At 38.4% G+C, this 19,308-nt stretch overlaps 1 protein-coding gene across 1 annotated transcript in view; it reads right to left on the bottom strand.

Moving 5' to 3' along the window:
- nrxn3a (neurexin 3a) overlaps window positions 1–19,308 on the bottom strand; it is a 195,252-nt gene that overhangs the window by 32,123 nt on the left and 143,821 nt on the right. Inside the window, 4 exon segments of the mRNA XM_047344991.1 lie at window positions 10,939–11,058; window positions 15,124–15,297; window positions 18,689–18,879; window positions 19,019–19,279. Of these exon segments, the coding sequence (XP_047200947.1) occupies window positions 10,939–11,058; window positions 15,124–15,297; window positions 18,689–18,879; window positions 19,019–19,279 (746 nt within the window).

Raw genomic sequence — 19,308 nt, 5'->3', positions numbered from 1 at the left:
ACTGACCATGGTATCACTGTGCTCAATTGGCCTGCCAACTCTACTGACCTGAACCCCATAGAGAATCTGTGGGATATTGTGAAGAGAACGTTGAGAGACTCAAGACCCAACACTCTGGATGAGCTAAAGGCCGCTATCGAAGCATCCTGGGCCTCCATAAGACCTCAGCAGTGCCACAGGCTGATTGCCTCCATGCCACGCCGCATTGAAGCAGTCATTTCTGCAAAAGGATTCCCGACCAAGTATTGAGTGCATAACTGTACATGATTATTTGAAGGTTGACGTTTTTTGTATTAAAAACACTTTTCTTTTTTTGGTCGGATGAAATATGCTAATTTTGTGAGATAGAAATTTTGGGTTTTCATGAGCTGTATGCCACAATCATCCATATTAAGACAATAAAAGACCTGAAATATTTCAGTTAGTGTGCAATGAATCTAAAATATATGAATGTTAAATTTTCATCATTACATTATGGAAAATAATTAACTTTATCTCACAATATGCTAATATTTTGAGAAGGACCTGTATAATCCTACAGCAACTCTCCCAAGAATAGGGTAAACACCATGAACACAAAAACACATAACAAAATAGTATTTTGTTAGATTTTGCATTTACAGACTGGTTTATACAAACTAAGCAATCTTAAACATTTGTATTCCTTACAGAAAAAGTAACTTGGTACAGACATTATTATATATTAATTTGTCTAGGTGCTCACTAATTCTCAGCCACCTCAGATACAACTTAAGTTTCCCCTTGAATTTTGAAAACTTCATTTTCTAAACGTGAAGAAATATTCCAAACTCCAACTTGTTTTACAGCTCACAGTATAAAAAGAAAGATGAGACACAGATACAGTATGATTGTGCAGGTGCTGTTCTATCTTAGCGGAGGTATGTTCTAGGGGTATGTTTGTATGATGTCTTCATCCTTGTGACACAACTCAAATGCGATTTTTGAAAGTCAGCTTTGATGGCTGCAGCCAGGAAGGCCTTTCACAGCTTCTCTGCCTAAGGGAATAAAGTGGGAAAGCTGAATATTATTTTGTCTACATGAAAGGACCCATCAACCTGCTCTCCGCTCTGCATGACATTACAGACCACATAGACCTGTATGTGATAGCAAACTCACTTTAAAGCTTGTTTGTTTTTCTGCATCTTCTGTAGTAATCAAAATGTTTATTGTAATGCTAGAAATTGAAAATGTTAGAAGAGGAAAAAATGGTTCAAGGCCTTTGCAGGATGTTGCATCACTCAATTGTGCCAATGTGTGTCGTTAATGCCATTACAACTTGAGTAACTTTAATCTGGGTTTACCTGCACAGTTCTGTGCATTTGGATGTACTAAGACTTCTTAAATAACATGTGTGAAGCCTGGTTACACTGTCAAACAAGACATGTTTACTCACTTAATGTCTGGATTGAGCTCTCAGGGTGTCCTTATTGTATAAAGGCATTACTTCCACATTTCTAAAGTAATGGGCATTAGCCTTTATCTTAGACATTTTATTACCTGCTTCAACAGATAGGCTGGAACTGCTTTCACCTTGGGAGTCTGCCTATGTGTGTCTCCCCTCTGGGTTTATGTAGTCATTTCAGAGGCAACATGATAAAAAGTGGTTGCAAGATGTACATTTTGAGTTAAGTATAAAAGGTTGTCTTTTAAAAGTTTGTTCTATGTGTGGAACTGCATCAGTTCAGCTGTTGGTGTGTGACAAATATCCCAGTATAACCATTCAGAACATTCGGAGCTTTATGTCAATCGTGACGAAATCTGATTACTGACCAGGCTTTTTCTTTATTACCGCAGCCTAGAAAAGCACAAACCACTACTATCTTCTATGTTGCACCACAAGAAAATTCTTGGAGAATAATTCAGATGTTTACTGTGCATTCATGTTTTTTTCTCAGCTTATCAGCTGGGCACAACTTGCAGCCTCAGTGCATGTCATTTTACGAAGTAACAAGACAACTGTCTAACAAAACTTTAAAAGTTTAGCACCATAACTGCCTTACTATCTCTGAGAGGAAGTTTTAATTATTTAGACCAGCAAACTAATTAAGCTTTTATAAAAGTGCTTCATCTCCTTTTCATGGAAAATCATCAGTCATAAAAGCCTAATTTGTGAAGGTTTCCCAGACATTAATCTTAATGCATCATATTTTCCAGAAGCATTTTGGTTGTTTTTTGGAAATGTAAGTAGGATAATTTCAGTTTATGTCTTTTGCTAGTAAGAATTGCATAAATAGAATGTAAAACTGTGATAATGAGTCCAGATCTGCTAATTCTGTCCTCAGTTTCTGCTACACTTTGTGTACCAGCGATGCCCTTGCTTATATCTAGGAGAAATAATTAGAGGACGACCTCTGTTTCAGAAAGCAAGGTAATTCCAAAGCCGGTAAAACCTGTGAACCGGCTGTTGAAACAAACACAAAAGTTCCATTAAAGGAAAATTAAGAGCAACAAAGACGGCGCCTCAGCAGAAATATATAGCGAAGCCTGTCACATTAACATAAAGCATGGCCCTCAGAAATTATTAGCCTCTCTAATCTCCTAAACCCTTAGACGCAGCATTGCACTGTTCAAATGACCTGTCCGCTGTGATGCATGGCTGTTTTTTCCCCCACCAACAGAAGAACGCCAGTTCCACCCCCACCCACAACCACACATTCTCTATTTCCTGCTCTCCTGCTTTTTATTTTACCTCCTGCTTCAGATTTATGTGGGTTGGAACAGCAAAAGGGCAAAGATTACACAAACAACGGCTGAGGAAGACCAACAAGGTGAAGGACAACATGCACATTATCCTCCGTTTATCAGCAGCACATTAACGCAGCTCATTCAGGACCTGCTTTACACAGAGATAAACCAGGACACATCAGCTTCTCCTTCATCAACCTCACATATCTGCGAGAACAAGTTAATGACATTAAGCCGTATCAGCCCTACAGCCAGGAAGGAGGAGCTGCTCTGCAACTTCATGGATGCACTTGGTGCTGATGATTAGTCTTTAGGTTGGTAGATCAATGAAGGATCCAGCTCACAGCAGAACACATATAAAGGTCAGTGAAGAGGAAAATAGACTCTATGTCACCCTGGCAATCGCTCTGATTGCCTGCCATTCTGCTTAAATGTGACCAGTTGTCCCACCTCATCCTATTCCAACAATTACCTGCTCCAGTTGAAAATTTCCTTTGCAGCCTGTGAGGAATTAGCATTTCACTGCTTAGAGTCATGTGAATGGAAAATAACTTTCTTTTTTTTTTGATTTAGAAGGTTTATGCATCAAGATACTAAAAAAATGTATATTTCTCTCTGGATCCAAATTGTACAGAAGCCCTGCAGGTTGAAGAATACTTACTCTCAGTAGGTATTTTCTGCATAAATGCATCAGTCTGTCATCATTGTAAGATTTTGACCCACTCTTCTTTCCAACATTGCTTCAGTTCATTGAGGTGTGCAGACAATGCTTTCTGGATGTGCTTTCTGCTGATGATGGTCAGAGGGCCGGGTGGCGTTGATTCTACAGCAGCCTCGCTTCTGTCAGTCTGCCCCAGGGCAGCTGTAGGTACACTGTTGTTTACCACGTTGTGTGTGAATGGGTGGATGACTGTAGTTTAAAGTGCTTTGGAGTCTCTGGGCGCTATACAAATGCAGACCATGTACCATTACTACGCACAGTTCTCTATAGGTCCTGCTGTACTAGTTCAATATGGCTGCGGTCTGGACTTTGGCATGGGCCATTGCAGCACCTTAATTCTTCTTCTAATTCTGCTGCTGTGTTTGTGATTATTGTCCTGTTGATGACCTAGTTTGGGCAAAACGTTACCTGTCGGACAGATGGACTCAAATGTGACTCTAGAATATTTAGGTGTATAGAGGAGTGCATGGTCAACTACATGACATATTCCTTTTAGAGAAAAGAGACTTTGTCTTTCAATGCTTTCAAACAAGCCAGATTTGTTCATGCATCTGTCAACTTAACCGTATCCAAGATTGGAGTACAATATGAGGAGGGAAATTTTTCCCTACAACAATCCAGCCCCTTCACACTTGATTGTGAACCACTGCAGCACACGCTGAAGGTCATGGCTGGAACCAAATACCAAATACCTTAGGGAAACTTGACCTTTAGCTGCTTCCTTTCAGAATCTGGTGCAGTAAATTGGACACAAAATGTACAGAGAGTTGCTGATATACATTACAAACACTAAGCAGTGTTTGCCAGGAGCTGAAAGCTTGTTTGATTTTAAGGCAACTGAGTCATTTCAGTTCAGTTTATTTATATAGTACCAAGTCAAAAGTCATCTCAAGAAACTGTACAAGACAAACAGGTTCAATTCATATTCACGAAACATCTGCACACAGTCTTTTAACTCAGCTAATGCACTAGGCTTCTCCACTTTCCTCTTATTCCAAAGGCCCACACAAAGACATAAATTATCTCAGCTCAATTCCTTTTATTTTTCCAGCATTCTATTCATCCCCATTTTTCAAGAGCTGCTCAGTCATAAAATGTTATTTATTGCCTTACTTCACCAATTCATCTTCTATCGGTCTTCCCACTGTTATGTGAGCGACCTGTGATGAATATGAACTCCAGCTCCAACACTTCTCCGCACCTTCAATCCCTTATATTGGAAGGGTTGGAATTATACTGCCAGAGCTCAGAATCATTGGAGTAGACACCAAAGCATTAACATGAATTAGGGAAGTAATTGCAGCCCACTTTGCGACCAACTAGAAATAGGTGTCACAAACATAAAAGTGAGAGTAAAGGTCTGTGATAATTACATTTATAATATGGCTGAAAAGTGGTAATTAAGCTAAGCTTACAATTTCCTTTCAGATTAAGTAAAGGAATAAATGATGGGATCATGTACCATCAGATCCTCTAGCTATTCAGACAACTTGAATTGTGTGAGGCATAAATAATACTTTTGTCAATTAGATCCTCACATTCTCGTATTGCATAGCTTTTCTTGCACCATTTTTTTCAGATTCCACGTTAAATATCTATTTTAATGGAGATCTGGACATGCTGGCCATGCAAGAGTGCTGGAGAATGCATAAGGTAAACAGCCTCTCCTAAAGAAAGGTTTGATTACTCTTTGCTTGGTGGACACATGTATTATCATCCTAATCATCCTGTCATCAGCAAGCAAAACTGCTTTGGATTGATGGAATAAAGAAATGTTTATGTGGGAATTTCCTGTGGAAGTAATAAGGTCTAATACTATTAAAAACTTTGGAAATGTGCTGCTTTCGGCATTGTACCAAATATACATTCCAGCATGAGCTCCTGGTCTAAAGCTGGTTCAGGATTTATCCCTGAACTAACTGGATCCAATTATTCACACTTAACAAGTGCTTTTTTCACCCACTGAAACATTGTTCTCCCCTGTTTTGGCATTAGTGATGGTTCTAGTTCAGCTTTTCTGGATGTCATTTCCTTCAGCTGATTTATTACACTTTGGTAACATACATTGACTCCTGTTTGTGCCCATTTGCAATTTGTGAAGAAATTGTAATTTATTTTGTTCATTTTCTATTTTTAAAGCATAGTACTTTGAGTTTTCCATCCTGATGCCTTGGCGTCTTCCTTGGTCTAACAGAACATTTCCCTTTTTCAATCTTGACATTTCTTTTGGACCTTTAGAAATGAAAATTGGAGGGTAGCTTCATACTTTTTCCTCTACTTAACAAAAAAAGATGTTTTTTTATCCTAAATATTTAATTTCACTCTGTTGCTGAGACACACACACTAATATAATGATCCAAACATCGGGTATGCAACATCAACTGTGACTGCTCACTGAAACGAAAATGAGGCAAACAAGAAAATCGGAAGCACATGAAACAGTCAATTTCCAATACTAAGGCTGAGACTTGGACGGACAATGATGCAACCTTATGTCAGTGTAGAGTCAGGTGCCTGTTTCAAAAGAATATTGTAGTGAGCCTAACTGCTTTCATGTCTGAGCCTGTGAAGAAAAACAGTCTCAAACATTGTGTCTTATGTGCTGTCTTATGAACTCATTCAACAACAGAAGTCTTTTCCCAAACACATTGTATTTTTATATATTCAAAATTCATAAGAACCACCAAAAACCTATAAATATTATAATCCATTATGAGATATGTTCAAATGCATGACACAAGATCAACATTTCTCTCCGACATGCAGCCAGGAGAACCAAAAGGAGATGAAAGAAGCAAACAAAAAACGTGGACAAAGAGATGAGAAGGAACTGACAAAACTGTTGATTTATATTAAATGTGTGAGCAGCATTTAACATATTTAGGAGTTCAATATTTCCATCTATCCACACATATGATTACTTTGGTCCACACACCTCTATCCTGTGCAACACTCTTTAGCTCATTTTGGAAGATCTTAAGGTGTTCCCAGAGATAAAAGATACAAAATACTCCCAATGATGTTTGGGTCTTCTCCATGATCTCCTCCAGGGAGGTTTCCAGGAGACGTTCGAATCCCCTCAGCTGAGTCCTTTTGATGTGGAGGAGCAGCGGATACACTCCGAGCTCTCCTCCAATTAAAGGAACTTCTCACCATATCTATAAAGCAAAGCCCAGCCATGCTACAAAGAAAGCTCATTTCAGCTGCTTAGACCCAGGATCTCACCCTTTTGGTCATGATCCATATCTCATGACCATAGATAAGGATCAGAATGTTGATGATGCAGAAATTGAGATCTTCACCTTTCACCTCTGTGCCTATCTTAGGGCCTGTGATCTGAGTAAGATATAAATAACAGCATCATCAGCATATTGATTAACTTCACAATGGTTTGGCAAATCATTAATAAAAACAAAACAAAAATAAACTAGAAAAATGTATAAGTCTGTGGAATCAGCTTTAAAAGTTAATTCCACAATTTGAAGTCCTAAATTTAAATGAGAACACTATAAAATCAGCCCAAACTCAGAGATCGGTTTTAAACCATGTTTAGATATTCTGCGTCCATGGCTCTGGGACAAATATAAAGAAAAAACTTCATTTTTGTAGCGTAGTGTACCTTAAATCTGGCATGGAATGAATTCTGGTAAAAAACAGTCTTTGTTCATAATTCATCTGACTGAAATCATATTTCAAAAAAGCACCAAAGGATGGATAAAAAGACCAGCAAGTCTCAATCAAAAAAAAAAAAAAGAGTTAGAAACATCCAAGAGTTGAAACTCACACTTGAAAGGGCGTTCATTAAAAGGTATGTTAAAAAAGAGTTTTAAAAAGTATTTTGTATTGCTTTGATTAGAGGGGTTCTGGTTGAAGCAAACAGCCCTGTACAGGTCCTTCTCAAAATATTAGCATATTGTGATAAAGTTCATTATTTTCCATAATGTCATGATGAAAATGTAACATTCATATATTTTAGATTCATTGCACACTAACTGAAATATTTCAGGTCATTTATTGTCTTAATACGGATGATTTTGGCATACAGCTCATGAAAACCCAAAATTCCTATCTCACAAAATTAGCATATTTCATCCGACCAATAAAAGAAAAGTGTTTTTAATACAAAAAACGTCAACCTTCAAATAATCATGTACAGTTATGCACTCAATACTTGGTCGGGAATCCTTTTGCAGAAATGACTGCTTCAATGCGGCGTGGCATGGAGGCAATCAGCCTGTGGCACTGCTCAGGTCTTATGGAGGCCCAGGATGCTTCGATAGCGGCCTTTAGCTCATCCAGAGTGTTGGGTCTTGAGTCTCTCAACGTTCTCTTCACAATATCCCACAGATTCTCTATGGGGTTCAGGCCAATTGAGCACAGTGATACCATGGTCAGTAAACCATTTACCAGTGGTTTTGGCACTGTGAGCAGGTGCCAGGTCGTGCTGAAAAATGAAATCTTCATCTCCATAAAGCTTTTCAACAGATGGAAGCATGAAGTGCTCCAAAATCTCCTGATAGCTAGCTGCATTGACCCTGCCTTTGATAAAACACAGTGGACCAACACCAGCAGCTGGAATCGGCCCTTCTCCACAATCTTCCTCAGGGTCCGGTCACCTCTTTTCGTTGTGCAGCGTTTTCTGCCACACTTTTTCCTTCCCACAGACTTCCCACTGACGTGCCTTGATACAGCACTCTGGGAACAGCCTATTCGTTCAGAAATTTCTTTCTGTGTCTTACCCTCTTGCTTGAGGGTGTCAATAGTGGCCTTCTGGACAGCAGTCAGGTCGGCAGTCTTACCCATGATTGGGGTTTTGAGTGATGAACCAGGCTGGGAGTTTTAAAGGCCTCAGGAATCTTTTGCAGGTGTTTAGAGTTAACTCGTTGATTCAGATGATTAGGTTCATAGCTCGTTTAGAGACCCTTTTAATGATATGCTAATTTTGTGAGATAGGAATTTTGGGTTTTCATGAGCTGTATGCCAAAATCATCCGTATTAAGACAATAAAAGACCTGAAATATTTCAGTTAGTGTGCAATGAATATAAAATATATGAATGTTAAATTTTCATCATGACATTATGGAAAATAATGAACTTTATCACAATATGCTAATATTTTGAGAAGGACCTGTATATGGAATCTGTAGGATTCATCTACAGACCTTTGAATACCACTATACTATTTATATCCAGGATCCACATACACTGCCACAGCAGTAATTAACCACAATAAGCTTACTAAGCTGTGTCCATGCTCAAAACCCACATTATGAGAATGTTTAACAAAGTCAGAAAAAAAAAAACTGTCTTAAATGTTATATACTTTTATAAACTTTTCAAATTACTACAGGTGGTAAATGGTTCCAGCAAGTTTCTTGATTCGTTGATTTAATTTGTGCTTTAAATACCAAAATAAAACCCATGATACATTCTCAAACAATTTAGACAGGAATAATCTCTATGATATGTATTTTGTCAAAAGCAACCAATAACCAGACCAATTCTTAGAGTATAAGCTTTTCTGGCAAATATTTCTTAGATCATGCTTAAGATTCTCCTAACAACCTCATCTAGACCCTACAAAAAGATCCAAAGTTTTTACAAAACAGCGAGGGCTTTAGTTAAAGTGAAGAGGGTTTAAGTTAAGAGGTCAAAAAGTCCTACGTTAATTAGCGGGCGAATGAACAAAATGGGACGTTCTGTCCAAATTAACCCCATAACTCAAAACAAGAGAAGCAGAAACATTTTTTGTATTAATGTGAGCAAAAAGCATAAGCAAAGCTAAAACAAACTGGATGGAAAATGAGCTAGAAAATGTGTCGGTATTATGGTGGTGTAACAAGATCAAGGTGAGGAAATAACCATATGCAATGGAAGCATCTATAAAACAACACAATCAAATGCTATGCTGAACCGCAATGACCAATCTGGCCAGTGGAAACAAAACACTCCATACAAAACGAGATTGATACCAGAATAACTAAGATTGATTATGGCATAACCAAGACAGCAACAGCTCTGATCTGACACGACAACTGAAAGCATGGGATTAGATGTTGACTACACAAACCGGATTCAGCTACCACAAACAAATGAGAAGCCATTTGCAGCTTTCCCCTCTTTGATCGGATGTTGGGTTGTATCATAGTGTGCTGTAACTTAGTGTTCTCCAAGGCTCCAAACACTGCTTTCAAGAATTCAACCTCTGACAAAACTTTCATTAAGGCCCGTGCAACAGCTTGCACCTTTCACAGTCTTTTTAAAAACGTTTTGCATGTTTTGTTGCTGCAGGAAGTTAGAGATTATACAGATGACTACACAAGATTTATTTGAAAAAGGTGCTTTTGAAGTTGCAGGTAAAAACGAAGAAAAAATTGTCTTGTTCTGCTGAGCTCAGAACACAGTTATGACCAAAAATTTCTGTAGTGACAAAAATGTTGTGTTTTAGATGTATGCTAAATTTGACTGATTCAGGTTTTGTGCTGGCAGTTCACACTGTTTTTAAATTCGTGCAGACTGATGAGATGCAGATTAAAGCACTGTCTGTGTTACCAAAGGTTATCTCCAAAGAATGGCCCTCATCATTTAGCAACATACAAGCCACACATGCTGCTAAGAATATTACAGCTAAAAGGACAGGGTCATATCCTAAAGAGGGTACTACATAGTCACCAGGCCATAGCTTGCTGAACATGGCTGGTGCCACTTGATGTGTCATAATACTTGTGCACCAATGATGTGTTTTTACTCTTAAAGGACATACAGTATATCAGCATATTTTATAGCCACAAAACCTCACAATCTTAATATTATGAAAGATAATTCTCAATCAGATTGTGCTTTGTTTTGTTAAAGCAAAGGATGTTATAAGTAATTTTGGAACACACTTTTCTCAAACAAAAAAAAAGCCTTTTGAGTCCTGCTAACTAAAGCTTAAGCCACCACCATATATTGAAGATGACATTGCTTCTGTACCTGCACTGTCTGCAAATCTCTCACAGTAATCACAAAATAGATAAGTCAATTGGATGGATGACCACTTATTTGTTATGCAAAACATAATATAGTAGAAACATTTCCCACAAAAATCATCTATGCTGCCAACGTGGATGAGCTCCAAAGAAGTAAGTACAGGTAGGGAGGAATGACATATTTCTATTGGAAACATTGTTTGCTGCTGGATTATGAAATAATTGCAGGGTTGAATTGAAGGGTAGGAACAATTCAAAGCTGAAGGACACAAGACAGTTCCTGGCACAGCTCGGACCTGCTTAGGCAGGAAGTTAACAGCCAAACCAATGAGACTGTGATTGTTTTTTATAAAATTTATCATGAAAAGCTTTTTTTGTTTACTGTTATTTCACTGAAGCAGCTCAGTAGGATTATATTAAATTATTAAGTTGTGTAACAAACAATTCTTTACATGTTCTCATGCTGAATAATTTATTGCATTACCAGTATGGAGTGCTGAGTGGTGCGACATTAGACGTGAACACGACAAATTAACTTACGGTCGTTGCACTGGGTCCCAGTGTAAGAGGTCATAGAGCAGTCGCAGGTGTAGTTCTCCCACTGCTGAATGCAGATCCCCATGTTGGCACAGGAGTCCTCCTGACAGGTTGTGCTGGGACCTGTGGGAGTCCAACAATACCCACCAAACACACAGACAAACCCTGGGTTCAACAATAATCATGAAATGACTAGAAGTAGCATAGACTAAGATATTCTTCTCCTCACTCCTGCTGGAAAAGACTCTGTTGTTTCTATGAAACATGGATGGACTGGGCATTGAAGGACTGATGTTAGATACTACATTTATTGATGTTGACCTCCCTCTGAAACATAATGTCTCAACAAATCTGCTGAGGAGCAGTGCTCAGTTTCCTTAAATAACCATCTGGCCTCTTGCAAACCTACAATCTTAACTCCCATCAAATTCCATGAAGTGCTGGTGATGCTGTGTAATGTGTCTATGAGGCATCCTCTGCGTTTGCTGACCTTCACTCATTGTTCTGTCAGACACACTAGTAGATGCCTGCAAACACTCCTCCAGTCATAATATCCCATCGCAATCTGACCATTCCTGCAGGTGTTTACTTTTTTTTTTTTTATCAGTGTGTTCATTCATTGTCATGGTGAAATGACAACAAGGTTTGGGTTGATATTACAGTAATGTAAGTTCAAAAAATGCATCAAAAATATGGAATTTGTCAGTTTTCTTTGGGGAATATTTTGTACACCAGTTTTGTGGTGGAGTTCTGTAAGACTCTCCAATCAATAAATTAACAAGTGACAATAAAGGGTGTCAGAATTGGGTGGAAATATCTGCACAACATAGGGCCTCATTCATGCAAGTACCACCACTGGGTGTGGGTTGAAACATAAATGGACAAATAAATCAAGAGCTTCACATCTCTTCTCCACTTCTTCCTCTTCACTACAATGTTTTTTTCTGCAGGTTATAGTTCTTTAAATTAAACTAATAATAAAAAAATACCAATGTTTATGTTGTTTCTTGAGTTATCTAAGAATACAACTGCCATTCATGTTTGTTTTCAAGCTTTAAGGTTTTTGTTGGATTTTAGAAAACTTTTAAAAACATTCCTGGAGGTTTGGTAATTTAGGTAAATGTGTAAATGCTTATCTTGTGTCAATCTAAAATAAAGGGGCGTTCTAGTTTAAACTCCCTTTATTTTTGGTGGCTGATCTGAATTAGGGTTTCATGTAAGACGTTCAGTGGTTACCAGAGGCACAGCAGCACCATCTAGTGATGGTAACAGAGTAGTGTGGCAGTCTGGATCTATAACCTTCAACTGTAGGCTTTGATAGATGCCAAAGAACGACAAATCAGCATATGTGATGAAAGCTTGAAATGAAAAACATAAAAACAAGGTTGAAAAGTTACAATGAGAGTCCCAACATAAAGAAAAACATAAAGCAAACATAAAATGATTTATTAAAATGAGATGGACACCCAGCTGTGATCGATGAGATTTTATTTGGAAAAATAAACCGATCAACCATCACTTCCCCACAGTAAATACAGTACAATGTATAACATCACACAGAACAGTTCACATTGTTCTTTTACAGCAACAAACACATTAATTGAGCTCTGAGTTAATGTTAAAAAATGTAACATTCAGAGTACTTGATGGCCAGCTGGAGGCAGGTACAAGAAAATAAAAACAGACTTCCATGCAAACAAGAACAGTTTGTGGAGGATGGCCCAGGACCTTCAGAGGATGACAAAAACAACCAAGCAGAAAAGAAAAGCACCGGAGGATAGAAACATTTTTATCCACACTGACAACTGTTAGCCTGTGCAAAATGTTTCCATGGAGCGGTATTACATTGAAGGCATGGATAAAGCAGGAAGCAGCACAAAACATTAAACCTTTGGCAAGTTTTGCTTTAAGAACAATCAGCATAGAATGCAGTTCTGACACATGTTTCATGGCCTAAGCTGAAACTGCACAACTGAATTGAGAAATTCAGAATTCAAGCATCTTATATTAAACCTTTACAGCTGTCCATTTACTTAATCCCAAGCAGCAGCTGTCCTTGGGCAAAGAGAACAACATCGAGGCACAACATAAGTGACCGATATGTCCGGCATGTCTTTGGCTTTGGGAGATATCCTACAATAGGCAGTGTGTTCCAGTTAGCTTGGCTGTTTCCTCAAATGCAAACAGTTCATTCAGTTTTTATTCAAATAAAAGAGCTATATGTGTTCTAAAACTGGAATTCAAAATTAAACTGTGGGTTGATGAGCAACAGAAGCTCAATATATCCTATTTATTAGCTTTATGGTCATTTTGTGTACTTCAACTGCTGTACAGTTCAACTGAAAAAGTAACAAACCTCTGAAAGGTAAAATTAAACAATAAAAAAGCTACAGTAATGTAGTATGAACACTGTTAAATAGTTTGTAGAAGAAACCTTTGATTCAGTTTCAGCTTTCAGTCATCTTCGGCAGGAGAAGATGCCTGTCTCATTTCCTAACAAAAACAAAGTTCTTCACTGAATGAAAATATTATTATATTTAAATCTGACAGAGGTCTAAAAAATTTGGGCTTAACTGTGAATGTAAAAATGCTTTGAAGTTTTTTGGATCCTTTTTGTGAGCTTTGTACAACAAACCCCATTTCTTTCTTTGCCATCTCTATAAAGATTTAGCTAAAGAATGTAATCAAGCAAAATGAAGAAATTTCAGCCATAACAGTTGAACATTATTTCAGGTTCATCAGATACATTATATTTAACAGCATGTGTAAAATAAAGAAGAATGAATGCTGAAACTGAATCAAAGGGTGCTTTAAGAGAGTATTTGTTTAGGCGTCTCGCTGGTATACAACCAGCTTACTGGTGCAGTTAGATTTTTATACATTTTCCCTCCAACAAATTAGCTTATTTTTCAGTTGAACTGAATAGCATATTTGCACCATTACAAAAAGATGAGGTTTAAAAATTATATAACATAGTCTGAATTATTGGAACCTTTTTTACATCAATTGTAAATATGATGTCCATTTTGAAATTTATTTTAAAGTTTCTATTTCAAATGTAGTGTTTTTATATGATACATTTTGCTTATTAAATAAAATATTAAATAAAATATTTATTTTCAGTCACATTGTGGTAAACACATACTTTTCTTTACAAAACTAAAGGCATAAAATTAAAAAGAGATTCATGCCTTTCCTCCAGGGTCAAATTTTAGTTTTAAAAATGTATTTAACAAGCTATAAAATCACTTTTGCCTCTAAAGTGTGACTCCAGTCTATTTAAGAAAAGTCAATCATACATTTAAGATTTTTTTTTCCCCCCTTGTGAAGCAAGGCGGATTTATACATTATTTTATCAAAACTGGTCATTAATGGACCAATCAGAGCAGACTAAGCATTTATGTGTGAATCAGCAAACAGATCTTTAGGCTGAACTAAAGCTAAGCTGCAAGAAGATAAAATCTAAATGGCAAGCAGAAGCTATCATCTGAGTTAATTTTAGATTTACCAGGTAAATATGAAGATTTTTTGAGAGAGAAATCAACTGTTTGTTGTCACAAAATGACTTTAGACTCCTAGAAGATCTGCCTGTTTCAAGTGATGTGTCTTTGCAAAGGAACAGAAGCTGCAAACTATAGAGGCAGGGATTAGTAAGGGTTCAGCCAAGTATGTTACAGAAATACTTCTGTGCATAATGTCAGTATACATGTGAGTATACATCTCTTTCTGTTTTTGAACCATTTACCATAACCATATATCCAATATAGACTGTGCAGCATAGATCTTTACATGTTTTTTTCTATCTATTACGATTCTACATTTACATCAATGTGGAGAAAACAAATCTTACAAAAGAATGTTGGATAAAAAACAGCACCAGTGAGTGGTTTATGTTGCTAAACTGGCAAAACTGCTCCGATAGTGACTGTGCTGGTACAGTTGATGAACGGCCAATGTGGCCAATAACGTGGTGATGGTGCAGATGAGGAAGCATTGGATGTTTGGTATGAATCTAGCAGTGGGTAAATGAGGCAACGAGCACAGTTAGTAGGATGGAGTTTCTCCCATATGGATGCAGAGCTGAGGAGCTACTGTTTGCATTGAGCAGGAAGAAAGGACTGCTGGAGCTCGAGTTGGACTTTGTGTTGTAGGAGTCTAAATCAGGCTGAGACCGGAGCGACGGTGTACCTTCACATCCACGCTCGATCTGACCACTGCGGAACAAGGCATCATTGAGGAGGTCTGGCAGGCGACCATTGAGATCCATGGAAGCCAAACAACCCTGAAAGCCTTCTCTGGAAGCCACCAGTTTGGGTAGGTTTCCATACATCCCTGGACCCAGTCCTGCGATGAACAGATCACCTGAACAAGAAACAGAATAGAAGAATCTTTTCATGTGACATGTACTAACAGGTTCAGACTGTAATGAAAAAGCAACTAGTGCCTTTGTATAGCTGCCTTTTCCTCAAATTTATTTAGCTTATAAACACACACACACACACATACACATATAATACACATGTATAGATACGTGTATACACACATATATATATATATAGATTACTGCTCCGCACACTCTTGGCATTCTGTTGATGAGCTTCAAGAGGTAGTCACCTGAAATGGTTTTCACTTCACAGGTGTGCCCTGTCAGGATCAATAAGTGGGATTTCATGCCTTATAAATGGGGTTGGGATCATCAGTTGTGTTGTGCAGGAGGTGAATACAATAGACAGCTGATAGTCCTACTGAATAGACTGTTAGAATTTGTATTATGGCAAGAAAAAAGCAGCTGAGTAAAGAAAAACGAGTGGCCATCATTACTTTAAGAAATGAAGGTCAGTCAGTCCGAACAATTGGGAAAACTTTGAAAGTGTCCCCAAGTGCAGTCGCAAAAACCAACAAGCGCTACAAAGAAACTAGGTCACATGAGGACCGCCCCAGGAAAGGAAGACCAAGAGTCACCTCTGCTGCGGACGATAAGTTCATCCGAGTCACCAGCCTCAGAAATTGCAGGTTAACAGCAGCTCAGATTATAGAACAGATCAATGCCACACAGAGTTCTAGCAGCAGACACATCTCTAGAACAACTGTTAAGAGGAGACTGTGTGAATCAGGCCTTCATGGTAAAATAGCTGCTAGGAAACCACTGCTGAGGACAGGCAACAAGCAGAAGAGACTTGTTTGGGCTAAAGAACACAAGGAATGGACATTAGACCAGTGGAAATCTGTGCTTTGGTCTGATGAGTCCAAGTTTGAGATCTTTGGTTCCAACCACCGTGTCTTTGTGCGGCGCAGAAGAGGTGAACGGATGGACTCTACATGCTTGGTTCCCACAGTGAAGCATGGAGGAGGAGGTGTGATGGTGTGGGGTTGCTTTGCTGGTGACACTGTTGGGGATTTATTCAAAATTGAAGGCATACTGAACCAGCATGGCTACCACAGCATCTTGCAGCGGCATACTATTCCATCCGGTTTGCGTTTAGTTGGACCATCATTTATTTTTCAACAGGACAATGACCCCAAACACACCTCCAGGCTGTGTAAGGACTATTTGACCAAGAAGGAGAGTGATGGGGTGCTGCGCCAGATGACCTGGCTTCCACAGTCACCGGACCTGAACCCAGTTGAGATGGTTTGGGGTGAGCTGGACCGCAGAGTGAAGGCAAAAGGGCCAACAAGTGCTAAGCATCTCTGGGAACTCCTTCAAGACTGTTGGAAAACCATTTCAGGTGACTATCTCTTGAAGCTCATCAACAGAATGCCAAGAGTGTGCGGAGCAGTAATCAAAGCAAAAGGTGGCTACTTTGAAGAACCTAGAATATAAGACATATTTTCAGTTGTTTCACACTTTTTTGTTCAGTATATAATTCCACATGTGTTAATTCATAGTTTTGATGCCTTCAGTGTGAAGCTACAATATTCATAGTCATGAAAATAAAGAAAACTCTTCGAATGAGAAGGTGTGTCCAAACCTTTGGTCTGTACTGTATATATATATATATATATATATATATATACATACTAGTACAAAAAAGGTAAATGATGCATGAATTAACCAATACACCTGTTAAGTAGTTTCTCAGTCTCATTAAAATATAAAAGTTAATATCTGAATGTCATCACCACACTAACTTTATGTTTTATCCTCCAAAAAAAAAAATGCATCCAAATGTTCTCTGGAGTTCCTAGAAAAGCACAGTAATACCAATGCTGCACCAGTAGGAGATGATAATATTGTCATTAATGGCATCAAAATTCAAAGGACGGACATTGAGAACATGCTTAAGCAGTGCAACCTTAAAGAGTTTCACTTTTTTTTTTCACACCACTTGTTTATAGCCATATTTCAGATTATGCTTGAAGTTTAAAGGTCATATGGTAAGTTGTGGGAAACATACATAAAAACAGTTCCAGTTTGGGTATGTGGACACTGAATTCATTTGTTATCATTTCTAAAAATCCCAGTAAAAGCAAGTCTATCCAGAACCTAAAAATTCCAGTTTGTCTTATAAAAAACGTTGTTTGCATGTGAACAAGAAGCACAAACACAAAGAAGAAAGACTCAATTTTCCAAGATTTCTGGATAATATGGATAGGGCCCAGGGATAGTGTTAACCAAATATTTTTACATTTTTTCCAGTTTTTTTAAACGGTGACAAATTTGAAGGTCATCTGTCATTTTGACAGACTGTTATTCACACCCCTGACCACTTGGTGGCGAGTTAGCATATTAATTAGCTTTTTCCTCCCGCTGAAACAATTGCTTGAAGGATGAGTAAACACCTTGTTTGGAAAGTCTTGTCAAGTTCTGATCACTTCAATTGGGGAAATGTGCCCTGATATCAAAACTTTGCTGAAGTGTCACTTGTAATTCCAGTTTCTAGTGTGGCAACAGCATGCAGATTCAGCATCCAGAATAATATCAAAACAGCCACAAGAAGTTGTCTGTCTGAGGCAAAAGTCCAAAAACTCATGACAATAACCTTGTAGCCATAGCACTCCAGACATTTGACTATGCATTTAAGTGTGCGGTTCTCTCCAGGTACTCTGGCTTCCTCCCACAGTACAAAACATGACTGTTAACCTAATTGGTTTCTCTAAATTGCCCTTAAGTGTGTGTGCATGGTTGTTTTTCCTGTGTGTGACTGTTTTGCCCTGCGATGGACTGGCGACCTGTCCAGGGTGTACCCCACCTCTCGCCCATAGACTGCTGTAGACAGGCATCAGCTCCCCCACGACCCACTATGGAAAAAGTGGAAGAAAATGACTGACTGACTGAGCTCTCCTTTAGGAATGTCTAGGCTCAAAATTAAACAATCAATTTACTGGCAGGAAACACAACAGTCTTTACCTGGACTGACTATCAGTTCGACTGCTTGATTCATCAGTAATGTTAGCATTTTGATGCACAGTTGGCTCTTCCCCCTTTCGCATTTGGTAAATTTGCAATTTGAAAGCTGTGCTACTAGATGTCACAAAATCGTGTATTTTAGACCACTGATCTCATTGAGGTGTATCTCCCAAAACCATTTTTTTTTTTTTAATTAGTATTAAGTTAGAATTAAAGAAAGGAACATAAGAGATTTAGCTCCATGCCTGAACCTTCTGTTGCTTTTGTTTTGAGTAAGCTGCCCATATATCTGGTAACATATGTGAAAGGTTTTTCTTAAGAGTTGAAGTACCACTCATCTGAATGAAGATTGGATCTAAAATGAGATCAAATCATGTGACAAATGTCATGTTCTGGACTTACCTTTGAGGTCAAGGTTCTTGGCTCCATTGATCGTCTGACTTGTGGCTGTAGCATCTACTTTTAGGGTATGGGTGTTGCTGTTGTCTCGAGTGATAGCCACATTGTGCCATTGATTGTCATTTAGCGACCTTTCGCTTTTGCCCTTGATGAGGTTGGGCCCGTTTCCAAGATCAAAAACATAGTGGATGTATCTGCAGCAAAAACATGTCTTTAATTTCAAACAGATCTAATAAAATCCCAATAATTTTGATTTTAAAGTTATACATTTGACTTCATCAACTGAAACAAGCCAAGTAAACTAAAAAGATATCTCCTCAAACCAGAACGTACCCTTTGACCAATTCTACAGCAATAAAGTCATTTCCATCCCCAGAGTTGAAGAGGATGAAGCCGTCAGGGGAGGTGGTCTTGAACTGGAAGAAGAGGTGCATGGATGTGTAGGCCTGAAGGGTGGCCAAGCTCAGGTAACTGCTTTTCGTCTTGAAGGTAACCGGGTCGGCTATAATGGAACGAACCCCGAAGCGAGCATTGAGCTCACAGTAATCAATGTCGCCATTCTTGCACAAGTCAATGTAGAGCATGCCGTTAAACCTGAAAAAAGAAAGATAACATGGACTTAA

The sequence above is a fragment of the Girardinichthys multiradiatus genome, chromosome 19 (genome assembly GCF_021462225.1).
Source record: "Girardinichthys multiradiatus isolate DD_20200921_A chromosome 19, DD_fGirMul_XY1, whole genome shotgun sequence".
Lineage (NCBI taxonomy): Eukaryota > Metazoa > Chordata > Actinopteri > Cyprinodontiformes > Goodeidae > Girardinichthys > Girardinichthys multiradiatus.
This window is presented reverse-complemented; position numbering and strand designations above follow the sequence as displayed.